General features: G+C 36.7%; 1 protein-coding gene across 3 annotated transcripts in view; it reads left to right on the forward strand.

Annotated features, from left to right (window-relative positions):
• nmo (serine/threonine-protein kinase nemo) overlaps positions 1–9,178 on the forward strand; it is a 288,733-nt gene extending 279,555 nt beyond the window's left edge. For all 3 annotated transcript variants that reach the window (XM_065237560.1, XM_065237559.1, XM_065237562.1), the window contains one exon: positions 9,064–9,178. Coding sequence is in view for 1 of the 3 variants with exons in the window: in XM_065237562.1 (XP_065093634.1) it covers positions 9,064–9,118 (55 nt within the window). In the remaining 2 variants the exon portion in view is untranslated. The remainder of the gene's footprint in view (positions 1–9,063) is intronic.
• The last annotated feature ends 5,711 nt before the right edge of the window (positions 9,179–14,889 follow it).

The raw sequence follows: 14,889 nt of genomic DNA on the forward strand, positions 1-14,889 counted from the left end.
GCCGAGTCTTGTCACTATCAACAAGGCATAAAAAGTAACAAGGACTAAGATGTGTTCCTTGGATTACTGAAAAATCCTGTTCCCCTAGTTTGAAGTAGTCGGGACTAGGAATCGGTGGTAGATCTTACATCCCGTAACGTACCACGAAAAGGTGATCTACCCACGTTACGGGGCGACTAAGAAAGACGAAAGGCGAAAGACTAAGTGCGGGTTGTGTTTAATAGGCCGAAAATGGGGTAGTTAACCCTACGTTGGCTTTTTATTCTATGTCACGTATTGAAATAATTAACACTGTATAAACTTTCCCGCCCAGGAATGGGCGATGTCGATGCGATTTTTACAGAATCGATTTTTTTGCCTCGAAAAATCGATTTTTTTCATCCGATCTTTTTCTGTTCGATGTTTGACAGAATCGATTTTTCAAAGTTGATATCGATTTTTTACTCATTTAAACTTTTTTATAAAGCATTTTAAAAAAACAAAACGCCTAAATTACCAAAGAGAAAATAAAATCGCTGAACTCTTTTTATGTTGTTGTTGATTATGTTGAATCAAATGTTATCATTGAATTCTTGAAAAAATGATAAACAAAATGGTATTTCACTATCCCAAAAATATGTTTTTATTTAAAATCAAGCGATTTTAATTTCATCGTCCTCAAATTTTGCTAAACACCCTTCCAATCTTGGGCTTGATTTATTTGTTACTTTTTATGTTGTGTGTACTTTGGACCCATTCTTTCTAATTCATCCAGCTGATTTTGTTTGCAAAAAAAAAACACGCACTCCTTGATGCAAAAAAACATTGGAAAGGTGAGTTTTAATACCTACACACTAAGATTATTTAACAGATTTCTGTAAAATTTTACCGAAATCTCAACAGCTGAACGTTCGGTAAACAATTTTACAGTTTTCCTGTAATTATTTACAGATATCTGTGAAAAAATCACAGATAATTGTGAAACATTACAGGAAATCTGCGAAACTGTTTACCGAACGTTCAGCTGTTGAGATTTCGGTAAAATTTTACAGATTTCTTTAAAAATTTCTAAGTGTGTACAGAAGATTTTGAAAGCTCAGATATAGAGTTGAAGTTGAATAACACACTTAGAAAAAATCATGTAAATTTAGGTGCTCTGAGCCTGACATATACGAGCGTCAATTTTGACATAAAATTGTGTCATAATAGACGTGAAATTCAACTCAATAAAACGTATTTTTCGTCGAGTAACGAACTTTTCTGTCTCGAAGCATTTAATTTTACATTACATGTTTGTTTGCGTCTAATCTTTTATGTCAAAGATGGATTCCGTCACATGTAAAATTAGGTATTTCTAACTGTGAAGCTAAATATTCGCAATATTTCTTAATAATTCGGTTTCAATATTTAAATAGAGTGCAATTGCTTTTGTGAATTGGTTTTATACAAATAAATGCTCACACACATACACTAAAACAACAGGAAGAGGAATATTTCGTCTAATAGAAGATTATAAAGCATAATTCAAATATTTAAAAAATCGATTTTACTCGAATCGATTTTTTTTCTTTCGATATTTTAGAGGATCGATTTTATAGTCAGTTTTAGAATCGATTCGACAACATCGATTTTTCGTTTCAAAACGCCCATTCCCAGAGTACGGCTCAGATTGGAATATCTCTTCTTTATTTTATTTCGATGAGAGAAGGTATACAATGTGGTGAGTATACTCTACACTGAACTGAATCTCGTAATTGATTTCAACTGATTCGAAGTTAAAGAATTATCATTTTATAAAACACTACAATTTCCCCTCCTTAAAGACAATTCATTCCTGAATTAGTAAATTGGTATAAACTCTTCAGATAGCAACATCTCAATAATTTCAATTGAATTCGATATCAACTTAATTACAAACATTTGAATTCTTCTGATAGCAACACTGTGCAACATTTCAATAAATGCACATCATGCAGGACTAAATTACTTTTTAAAATTCATCTGAACTTTCGTATGTAGACAATGCTGCTTTAGATCGAGTAATGATCGGACTCCTTGTTTGCGCGAGCTTCTTACTAGGACGTTTCACATCTTCCTCGATCAATGGTATATCCGGAAATGCTAGGAAATCGCTTTCGTCTTCAAGTGAATCTCGATTGCGTTTACTAGTTGCTTTTCTCAAGGTGACGTACACCTTCGACCGTTGCTTGGGAACATACATCATCTTCAATTGGTGCTTGTGCTCCGTCGTAATGTGGGTACCAACCGAAATCTGCAAAACATTTTTGGAAATCTTTTTAATGAATTTTGCATTTAACCATTTGGGTATAGCATTTTTATATATATTTCTATACAGTAGCATATCCCCTGCCACAAGCTTGTCAAAATCATCTGATGTATTAGTTACGTCATCACTAGAAGTTATAATCCTTGTTGGAGATTTGTCTAAATATTCCTTATATGAATTTGTTGGATTAAGCTAATCCAATAGCATCTTTGGTTGATATGCGAATATTCTTTCCCAAGGGAACATCCCATCCTCGAGGCCAAATTGCAAAGAAGGATTTAAGAGTGAACTATAGATTCACGTACTTTGACTTTTTATTCTATGTCACGTATTGAAATAATTAACACTGTATAAACTTTGCCTCCGTTCCAGAGTACGGCTCAGATTGGAATATCTCTTCTTTATTTTTTTTTCGATGAGAGAAGGTACAATGAATATGTGAGTATACTCTACACTGAACTGAATCTCGTAATTGATTTCAACTGATTTGAAGTTAAAGAATTATCATTTTATAAAACACTACAGGATTGTTGGCACCAACTCCAATTATGTACGATCGGAAATCTGATGTATAAACTGTTGGCGCCAACGTGAATTACTTGAGATCACCGGAGCTTCGTTGTCATTAACAATTTGCACTATTTTTATTAATATATTTTTTTTACGCGTAGTCTTGATGAGTGTTGGCGTCAATTAATTATGTAGATGATTATGATGATGGTCCCACCTCTTACCCCTACAAAGGTTTGAACTGGACGATTTATCTTTAAGATAATTAAATATGACATTTTAACCAGGTTAGCAAACAATTTCGAACTGGTTTCAGTTACAGATATAAATTCCCTCTAGAATTTACAGTTGCTTCACAGCGATATAAATGTGGAAAAGCTCAGGCGTCCACCTCTTAGCTCGCATTTTTTTCCACCTAAAATATTCATACGTATTACAAGCAATCAAGAGTTAATGAACAATCAACAAAGCATCCTATTACACTAGCAACCCCGCAATCTGATGCTATCATAATTTTCAGCAATGTCAGGAATGCTCACGAACCCCCAACATTTGCCAGAAAACTTACTACTAACTCAAGGTATCTTCCAAATAAGCTTCAAAATTGCATTTTATTTTATCAAATGTTAAATTCAGTCCTCTATATCCGTAATACGCGCGCGAGGCTCAAACATTTGTAGACTACTTTTTTTTTAATTAATCTACTATTAAATCAAATATTAAAAATCCATCATCACCATCGTGGCGAACAGAAATAGTTTTTGCAGTGCTACAAAAATTATTAAAAAAAAGTCGTTATGACAGCTATCCATATAAAATAATCCGTTAGAGATAACTTCGTCAAGATACATAATTTGTCAATTCATAAAAAAAAATCACTGGATAACTGTTCAAAAGACAGTTTTAACGGGTGAAATGCAGTGTCTATTAAATTCTGTAAGTGTTGCTGAACGTTTGATATGTCTAGGCATCGAATTTAAAACATTTATTCCTTAATAATATAATGAATTTTGTGAAGCACAAGTCAAGAAATGTGGTGTTCTTATTTCAACCGCGTTTCTAGTATTATATCTATGAAAGTCACTTCCTCTTTCAATTCGATCACACAAATATCGAGGCAGCAAACCGTTAACTACTTTAAAAATGAACCCCATAGTCAAATATACAATTCTGTGCTTCACCGACAACCATTGTAATGCGTCTAGCATCAAAGTTGAGGAAGTGAATCTATTACATCTCAAAATCAAACGCATTATTTTACTCTGCAAGCGCTGTAATCTCGATATTTGTGTTGCATTGGCCAGAAATAAAATGCAAGGGCAAAAGTCAAGATGAGGAGAGATGATTGATTTGTATAGCTGTATTTAACTGGCAATAGTTAAATCGTTTTTCAGTCGACATAGAATTCCATACTTCTTAGCAATTTTCTTGATGAAATTGTCAATGTGAGAGTTGAACTTAAGTGTGTCATCAATAATCACGCCAAGATATTTAATCTCGTGAACGTGATCAATAGTCTCATTATCAATTACAACAGAGACGTTCTCATTTACTCGATTCCGCGAAATTACCATAAATTTAGTTTTACTTGAATTCAATTTCAACTGCTTATACTTCAACCATCTACTTAGAGAACGCAAATCTTCATTCAAGTGTAAAACGGCATCATCTAAATCCTTAGCTGCAATGAATAACACAGTATCATCTGCAAAAAGATTAATGTCGCAAAATCGTAAAACACGTCAAGTCATTAATATACATAATAAATAAAAGGGGCCTTAATACACTTCCCTGGGGCACTCCAAGGATATTCCTCACGGGACACGAAACAGAATCATTAAAAAACAGTCCATTGAGTTCTGTCAGATAAATAGCTTTCAAATCATTTATATGCAGTACTCGTAATACCAAAGCGCTTGATTGATCTTAACAATAAGGGCCTAGAAATTGTTTCAAAAGCGCATTAAAGATCAAAAAAAAAAACAGCAACAATCGTATCTTTACACTCCAAGTTATTTTTGCCACTTCGCTAATACCAAATTCAACGCGGTTTCACAAGAATGACCTTCCCGATATCCCGATTGTTCTGGTATCAACAAACTATTACTATTTAAATACTCCAACAGCTGGCCTTTAACAACAAGTTCTAAAGTATTCTCTAATGTGTGCAACATGTTGATGGGACGAAACTCTTTGGCTCTTTTGAATAGGGACCACTAAGGATTCCTTCCAAATTTGTGGCACATGTCCAGTTTGCAATGATTCATTAATAAGATCCAGCAATCTTGATTAACTGTAGCATTAACATTATCTACTCCAGCCGATTTTCCTAATGAAAAACAAACAACTCTACGTTCATCTAATGTAATTGGGTGAAAAACTTCAAATCTACAACTACTATTAACTGACCTTTTTATTTTGTCAGGTTCATCGACCAATGCAATGGATTGATTAATCAATGAAACACTGTCTACAAAATAATCATTAAACTTAGATGCAATTACTTGTTCTGACTGTTCTAATGTGCCATTAAAAGTTATGGACCGCGGTTTGCAATTACTAGGTTTTAATAAAGATTTCAAAATTTTCCATAACTCGTTCCTGTTGATCAATCATCCTTTGAACATATTCACAACGAGTTTTCTTTATCGATTGTGAATACGCGCGATTGTGTACCTATTCCAATGATTGCCATTATTTGATCTACAAAACTTTGTGTACCATTTGTCCCTTTTCCGTTTAAGACGCAAAAGATCCAAATTGTACCTCCTGTTCGAGTTCTTCAAAGAAACAAACTTTTGCTCAACTAGTTGATTAGTACACGTTTTCAAAGCGTTATTAAGAACAGCTGTAGATTCATCTAAGTTACCGGCCGCGAATGGAAAATCCACGCTCCTCTCAACAAGATTCGATACAGCTTGCTTCGAATATTTCCTCCAGCACTTCAATTTTACAAAATTATCGTTATCGTTAACATGGTCTAAGACATTAACCACTAATGTCTCATGATCGGCTATTTTCAAATCAGTATCCGTAACTGAACAAATGGAATCAAAATTGGAATAAACGTGGTCAATTAAAGTTCTACTGTGCCTGGAAATACGCGTATATTCATTTACCGTTTACTTTAAATTGAAAAAACTCAGCTAAACGCTTCAAATGATTCGAATTATGGTTATCACGCCAATTAATATTAAAATCACCAGCCAATATATTTAATTCACTAGAATCAAGGAATGTCTCGAGCCAGTTCTCTCTAAAACTTCAACAAAACGCTGGTCACTAGAACTGGGAGACTGATACAAAACACCATAATTACCCATCTTCATGTCATGTACAACTGTAATGCCGAAGAACCAGTTGCCATCAATAACTTCGTTGGTACGAAGGTTGAATTGAACTAATTATTTGACATAAATAGCAACACCGCCAGCGTGTCTAGAATGTGATAAACAAGCAGCAACAATATATCCCGGAATACTATACTGATCAAAAGCTTCGGTTTCTACAATATGAGTTTCAGATAATAAAACTAAAAGGGGACGTTTTTCCTCAACAATCTGACGTAATGCTACGTAGTTTGTTGACAACCAACCCTGCAATATCCAAATACAAAAAATCGAATTGATTCACATTCCTGGAACTTAGCTGCTATTTATTGAAACGCAAGCTGCTTTTCTTCTGATAAAAAAGTCTTTTATAGAGCAAACATTCCGAGCTAAATGCGGCATGGTTGACGTCCAAGTTCATTTTACGTTCTTTATTTATTTTCAAACAATTAATACATTTCAATACAGTTGACGTACACTCCGACGTTTTGTGTTGTTGGCTGCACCTAGAGCATCTCTCACTATTTTTGCAATCCATGTTCTTGTGCCCAAATTCAATATAAACTGTTGGTGCCAACGCGCATTATTTATGATCATCGGTTGTGATACCTGTTGGAGTTTTTTTTTATTAAGATTGATCATGTGGCGCCAATTCAAATAAGAATTTGATTTAATTCGTTTTTTCGTGTTGTGTGAACTTTTGGTGCCAGCTCGAATTATTTGAGCTCAATGGTCTTAATGTCCCAGGTCTTAATACCTGTTGTCGTCAATAATTGAAAATCGAGTATATGGACTGCTGGTTCCAACTTAAATTATTTTGGAGCTTCAGTGTCATCAACAGTTTACGTAACGTTTGCATTAAAAAAAAATGGACTATTTTCGAATGGTGATAAAAAAAGCTAAGACAGATAATTTCTATTGATAAATTTCCCATGGAAGGTAATTATTTAAGCTTACTTGCAAAACAAATTCTACGCCATTGCAAGCGGCCTTTTGGCAGTTAACCGGAACATTCGCCATGGCAGACGAAAACATGCGTGTAGGCATGTTTTTGAGTGCTTTCTTCGTTTTATTTATCAATTCCTCCTCAGTTTTCGCGACAAAATTGTTGGAGTAGATCTTACGCTTCAGGTTGGCCCAGAAATTCTCGATGGGACGCAGCTGCGGGACGTTGGGCGGGTTCGCCGACTTGGGTACCACATCGATATTCAGCCGCTCCATCTCCTACAACGATCGCTTCGAGTAGTGGGCCGACGCCAGATCCGCCCTTATGGTATTTCTTGATGAACAACGCAACATCCGGCAGGCATTTCGTACTATAAATTTCCCCGTTCACGGCCAGTCCGGAGCGAAAGAAGAGCGGCTTTGGCATCCCCTTCTCGCTGATTGTCAGCCACAGCAGCACCTTCTTGGGGAACTTGGTGTGTGAAATGAACTTCACCTCGGAGCTCACTTCCTTCGTGGGGGGAGTAAAATACGAAGTGCCCTGCCAGCCGTTGCCATCCAGGGTGAGATAGGTCTCGTCGTCCATCATCACCGCCACGTCGCGATTCGCCGGGAATAACGAGTTGACCATCTTATTCAGCCGCTGCCGCTGCGTCATTGCCAGCAGCTCCGAAACCAGTGGACGTGACTTCCGCTTCCTGGCATGTATGTATGTTCGCCAGGTACTTTTTCACTGTTTGGCCGGAGCTTCTTGTCGCATAGGGTTGTCGACCGTCCGGAACCGGGCTTTCTTTCGATGCTCTGATTGTTGTCTAATAGTGCCGAAATGTTGTAGATGCCGGAACGGGCGTATCCGGCGTCCACAAAGTGCCGCACGATGTCCGTTTTCAAAGCGGCGCACACCTCTGAACGGAGTTGCTTCACTGTTTTTGCCATCACGGTTAGAGTTCGACTGATAAAGCTGTCAAATTTTGTCTGCTGACTCATGGGTTACTATGATTGATGCTGCATGGGTAGTTTTGTCAGTGCGGGTAAGGTAAACCCATGAAAAATCGACAATTTTTGTCCAATTTTTTTAAATGCAAACGTTTTTGGGGTATTTCTCCAAAATTACTCACGGCCTTTGCTTAATCCAAACGATGCGCTGTGCTTTTCGCTCCCACTTTACTCTCTACCTATTATGCAACACTCCGTCAAAATCGTACAAAACCTATAAAGTACATCCGACTTAAATCATCAACTGTTATACTTCACATTTTTCGTTTATTTTGCACGTTCCATTCACGTCTTCATGTTCGATTAGAGAAAATGTGTTAAACCTGTTAAAACATAGATATAATATAACAATAGTGGAGAGAAAGCTGGTATAGTAGCAAATTCAGTTGATTTTATAAATTACTATAATAGAATCACTGCATTTGTCACTATTGGCGGAATCTTTCACTTCTGATGCTTAATTCACAAATACCTACACGAAACCAAAAAAAAAATCGTTTCTATGTTTCTTCCTTTCAATCACCATGATAGTAATATAAGATAAACCGAAATCGGACCACCTAGGTGCAGACCCTTCGATTGTATCTTGTATTAGCACTACCCTGTCTGAATATACCGTGCCGTTTTCAATACTTGTTTTCTTCGTGCAATTGACTGGTTCGCTTTCAAATAGTCTTTTTTTTTTCCTGCAATACTCTCTATGTTTTCTTCTAACTGTGTTTATTTTAACTATTTACTAGATTTGTTTTAATTTTCTTGAACATTGCTTTTGCTTTGAAATAGACTAATACTTTTTTTTTCCAATAAAAAAAAACTACTTACACCCGGTGTGTATTTCCATCGTCTTATAAATTCTCTTTCCCCTGCGCGTCAAAAGCCAAGCGTATGCATGCCTACGAACTGTTTCTCCCATTACTTATCTAACCATAGCCTTATACATATAATCTAGTGTACACACCCTTAATGCCAATTACGAAATCTCCAGACTAACCTTCCATCGGTTCGCTACCATTTCAGCTCAACCGTGGCCCATCCTTCGGAGCTGCCTCCCTCGCCGCACCAATGGGAATGACACAATGAAGCGATGGCTGCCTGAAATTTGTAAATTACTCATCACTTACAAGCAAAATTTGGAAATCAAAGAAGAAAAAAAAAACACATTTTGGACGAAACGTTAAGCAAAGTGTACTATAACACATGGAACAACAAACAACACTAGTAAATAGTAGACACTATCATGAATAGTGGACATCAACAATGCTGCCAAATCACCATCCCCCTCCCGCTCAAAACTTCTTTCGAAACAGGAGGAATGGAGAGACCCGGTGGATGGAGAGAGTGAACCCTTAGGCTAGAACGGCAACCAACAACCTCAACCAATTTCGGAGGACGAGACTTTCTTTTTCTTCTGTTCTGTGTCAGACGAATCTTCGAAGAAATATGTATATGGATAAGCTAGTCGATACAAATCAGAAAACACACAATAGGGACGGAGGCACGGGAAGGCTTTAACCTTCTGTTTCCCCCTGAATGCAGTTCATCACATCATTGTCAGGAAGATGACAGCAGCGAACATGTCGAGGAGGTGTGAATCGTATTTATACTTACCACGGAGTGATTTATCGTGTACGAAAAATAAATCTCCGCACTGCTGTGGAAATGAGAACGGGAAAAAGCTGGATGCAGCAGCAAGGATCTGCCAAACAACCGATTAACAGGTGAGAAAAGTGGGAGTACTGTGAGAAGTGCAACGGAGACTGTGTTGTAACGACGGCAGCATCGCAAAACGCAAAACTATACTCCCGTTTGCTTTCCTGATGTTACTCTGCAACAAATTAGGTTTGTGTAATGTATCATAGGAAGTGCTGTACGAGCAGTGCGATTCGGAAGAGCATAATTAATGGTGATGCAAAAAAAAAGAGGAAACGTTAACATCAAAGCTAACAGGAGTAGCATAAGTAAATGAAATTGTGGGGAAAAGCTAGATGGTAATGCTGGAAGATTTAAACTTTAGTAGACAATTTTTTAGTTGTATTTAGCAGACCACAATCGTGGAAGGAAGGCATAACAAAAAAAAAATGTATGTATGTAAGGAGTCAGTAACTATCTTCTGCTACTACTAGACTACACCAGTAAGATATGTTTGATGGAGCACAGTATGTTTAGGTGCAACTACTACCAGAAAGAGATGGTATAAGTGTGTGATAGTGTGACATTTCAAAGCATAATCGTTTGAAAGTTGTGTTCGTAGAATGAAAAATAAATGTACTGTATTAAGGTAGCTTCTGATGCGGGAGTGTCTTGATTGAACGGCAAGAGCTGAACTATTTCTCTATTGATTCAGTGGGTTGTTTAGCGGTAATTTCGTTGCAACGAACGTATTTTTATTTTGAAATCGAATCTATAAAGCCTTAAACGTGCTTAAGTATCTAACTGTGGCTTAAAGTGACTGGGAGTGATAGATAAAGTAAGCTTGTTTTGCTTAGAATTTAGGAACTCACAAACTCCATTACCGAGCAGAATCCGTTAATTTAGGTATAGCTTACTTTATCTATCCCTTCCATTCACTTTAACACTTGGCAATCCGGCATCCGATGTAACGGCAAACTTTCAATGTTTGAAACATCATGGCATGTCAGTATTGTGTCATCGCTTGTTTTTGTCGCTAAGGTTTTTCAGAGTTTTCCTAATGAATGTTTATCCCAATAGACCTCAGCCATTTGTGGACTACGAGCGCTTCCATTTGCTGTTGTTCTCGTTGCAAAATGAATACGTCGGTATCAGCGTTCTCCGAATCGTCTTCAGCATCAGAAATCGGAGGAAAATCAGTCTCTGAAAATATCGATATCGGATTTTGAGTATCGATACCGGATCCGATATCCAATATTCAATGGAAAATACATTAAACATATTTCATCCTCTTCCAACTTCATAATGCATTTGGAATATCAAAAACATCGGCATTACACAAACAAAAATATTCTATCCACTCTTCGAGCCAACATCGCTCAGAATTCGCCGTGTTTTCAAAACCAAACGCTCTCAAGGGACCGAGTTTGTAATATTTGACATAAGTTTCAGAGCCACCAGGAACAAATATGGAAATGTACTCTTCTTACTTGGCCTAAGTAAGATAAGTACTGTAAAATAGCATATGTCATTAGTTCGATACCACTCCTCGCGTACCTACATATCAATTTCTGTACGAAGTGAGCTGTCCACTTCGGTTATTATTGCGTTGAACCATGCCCTAGTGATAACTCCATACCAAATAAGCGCTAGAGATCTTTCTCAATGGTTCGTCACGAACAAATTCTTCGTTACCAGATCCTTCAACTAGAGATAGAACCATGTTGATGATTATTAACATCTGACCGATATCGAATTTCGATTATCGTTGAAATCGGATTCTTAAATATCGGTTATCATATCGATAATTTATACCCGATATTTATCGATAATATCGGACTTACCGATATCGTCACAGCACTACTTCCTCCCGTGTGATTTGTCTCCGATGAAAGCATGATTTTCAAACGCACTCAATTTAGCTCTGCAAAAATCTCACACCAGCTGGGATTTATTTAGCCGGATAAAGATCGCATCCTTAATTTCAAACAATCCCATTCGTTGCTCTACTACACGGTAAGAAAAATGTCCTCAAAAGTAAGTTCTTTTTACTCATCTCGGCACTATAGTGCAGGATCCCAAAAGTAGGTAAAGTGGGTCCAAAGTAGTTTTCATTTACTTGTGTGCAATTCGAATGGAATTTTCCACTCGCTTTCTGAAGAGATGAACTAGCCTTAGGCTAAAAATCTCTCTAATAAAGGAAAAAAAAAAAAAAAAAACACTCGCTTTCTACCAAAAAGTAAGTTAGTTGTACCCAAAAGTACACACTTAGAAATCATGGCATGTAAAATTAAGTGTCCTGACACTGAAACATATGCAACTCGACGAAAAGTGCGTTTAATTGAATTGATTTTCTTGTCCTTTTCAACTGATTCTTATGTCAAAAGGGCCGCTTGCATGTGGTCGGTCTCAGGGCAGTGAAATTTACATGTCTTTTTCGTAGTGTGTAGGTAAATATGATTATACTCAACGTTGCGTTCCCACACTTTACTACCCCTGTTGGGTGGTTTTGCTCCTCCGTTTTTGACAACATTAGAACGAGAAAAGGAGACAAACTAGTCAAAAGTAGGCAAAAGTGAACTGGCCGGTGGGTACTTTTTTCTTACCGTGTGGATCGAATACCACACGGAGAAGAAAAATTATCCAAAATTAAGTACTTTTCCCTCAATTCCCGGGTTCAGCCCAATAACCCAAATTTGAGTAAATCGCATATAGTAGATTCCATTTAACACCAGCAAAGAAAATTACTTACTCTTAAGTATATTCTACCCAAAATTAAGTTTAATACACGTAAATTTGAGAATATGCAATTTACTCAAAAGTAACTTATTGGGCTGAACTATATCGTTGGGTTGAATCTCTCGTTCCTTTTTTGACAACAATAAAGAGTACAAGTGAGAGGCTCAACTCAAAATTTGTAAAATGAACTAAAATTTTGGGTAATATTTTTTCTCCGTGCACACTCAGAAAATTTTTCACTCAGATGTTACATGAACACATACATAGATTTTTTTCCATCTTGTTTTTCACGTAAATTTTACGTTTATCATATGTAGATCGGTTCTAAAGTTTTAATTTCAATCCACATAAAACTGTAATAGGTAGTATAGGCCTTTGAAGTAAATTTCACTATATTTTCATGTAACATCTAAGTGAAAATTATTCAAAATGAAAAGATCTTTCCCCAATCCACTAAAATCCAACATAGATTTTATAGTACTTTCTAAGTGAATTTTATTACACTTTCACTTAAATTTTAGTAAATTTCTTCGCAGCATCCAAACTGTTGCTAGGCGTTAGGCGTAGGCCGCCCCGGCCAGCTGCACTTCCTCTGCCAATCTTTCGGGTGAGATGGTAAGGAAATCAAACTTGTCGATTCCTCGTTCTACAAAAATATACCCTAATAAACGGGTATCATACACAAACGATGTCATAGATGGTATGACAACACCACATAAAGTTGGGATGATATCTCGAATCGGTGGCTAGGCGCTTTTCATAGTTATTGGTTTATGCGGGTATGATTAGTAAATGGTGTATGATGACGAAAATAAAACAACTTACTTTTCAGAAAATTCAACAAATCCAATGGAATTTGAAAATCTAGCAACCGGTTGCCAGTAATGCACCGTTCGGACGCCATATTAGGTTTTGTTTATGCCATCACCACACATTTTCACACTATAAATTCATGTAGAATCAAAGTGAAATTATCTTACGTGAAATACACTTGAAATTTATATATATTTCATCATTTCACATTGCTTTTAATATGATTTGTAATGAATTTTATTAACGTCATGTACTTTTCAGATAATTTATAATATCTGAAGGTTACGTGTTTTTTTCCAGTGAAATTTATGTGAAATTTTTTTGAGAGCAGTTTTACGTTGCTATCTGAGTACTGCGAACTCAGCCGATTTTATGTTTCAAGTGAGCTAGAAAACATTTTGAAAATCTTCCGAAGTTTCAAATTGTTTTGCTGAAACAGCTCACGAAATTGTATATACGTCAAATGAACTCTTGGCTCCTCCTCCTCTGCTCCAGAAATGACGTATACATGGTGATGGGAGTGCACCTGCCCACAAATCTCACATGACTCTTGTAAAGTTTGATTACATTCTTGTTTCAGCAACCCAGTTTTGGCATTATTAATATCAAATAAAAACACTTTTTCGAGCATCACGCTCGATGATTTACATTATCCGCCTACTAAGGTTGATGTTTCGACAGTTTCATAATTATAATTCTTAATTTTTTTTCAGTAGGTAGCAACACCTTTACTTGTGGTTCAAACAGTAACTACCTACGTGACTTCTGAAGTTCTGAGCTCTTTTGAATATTTGGCTCCCGTTTGACAGTTTGACTCGGCTCTCAGATGACAAGCATTTTGAGTTAGTTCGCAGTACTCAGGTTGCTATGCCTGCCAAACAACTTCTTTTTCTGTATTTGATAATTTGAAACTACACGCAGGCAAAAGAACGTAAGAATTCCATAAGAAACATTGATTTGCCTTATGAAAAATAATGTTGACAAAAAATAAATAAATCGGAGCAGACTAGAACTGGAAAATGAACGTTGAGGTTAGGGGGCCCGTGTGTTGACCACTCTTCTTTCAACGCTTGGGAAAATGAAATGGTTAAAGGCGCATACGAGCTACCTCATGTTAACCGAAAATCATTCATATATGTTGTTCATAAGTCGAGCCTTATGAAATTCTTAGGTGTATTTGCCTCAGTGTAAGACAAGACAGAACGACGACTGACTTTTTATTTTTTAATTCTTCTTCGCAGGTTCTTCATTCGCTCTTGCAGTCCCTGTTGAACATTATCCGTGCTAAATCAATACAAACAGTTCTGACAGTAAATTTGTTCACATTAAAAACAAAACAATCTTAAACTTGAAAATTAACCAATTAGCGACTGTCTCCCCCTTAGGTTTGAAGCACAGTTGGTGGAAATATGTGGAAATATTTAACCCAGTCTCTTTAGTATAGTCGCTATATTCATAGGCTGGCGGATAGAATCTCGGGAACCAATAGAGCTGTCAAATAGCGGAACCAATCGAGCAAATCACGACCAACAACAGAAAATAGCACATCAGCTATTGCGAACAAAATCTCGGAAACTGTTTTCTCGTGACTCAAGGCTCGCCTCGATTGGTGAGGAAAGAATAATCAACATTTTGTTTATAAAAGTTGATAATAGCTTTTCA

This window comes from Ochlerotatus camptorhynchus, unplaced genomic scaffold (assembly GCF_037179485.1).
Source record: "Ochlerotatus camptorhynchus isolate MF236.1 unplaced genomic scaffold, CSIRO-AGI_Acam_v1.1 ptg000631l, whole genome shotgun sequence".
Lineage (NCBI taxonomy): Eukaryota > Metazoa > Arthropoda > Insecta > Diptera > Culicidae > Ochlerotatus > Ochlerotatus camptorhynchus.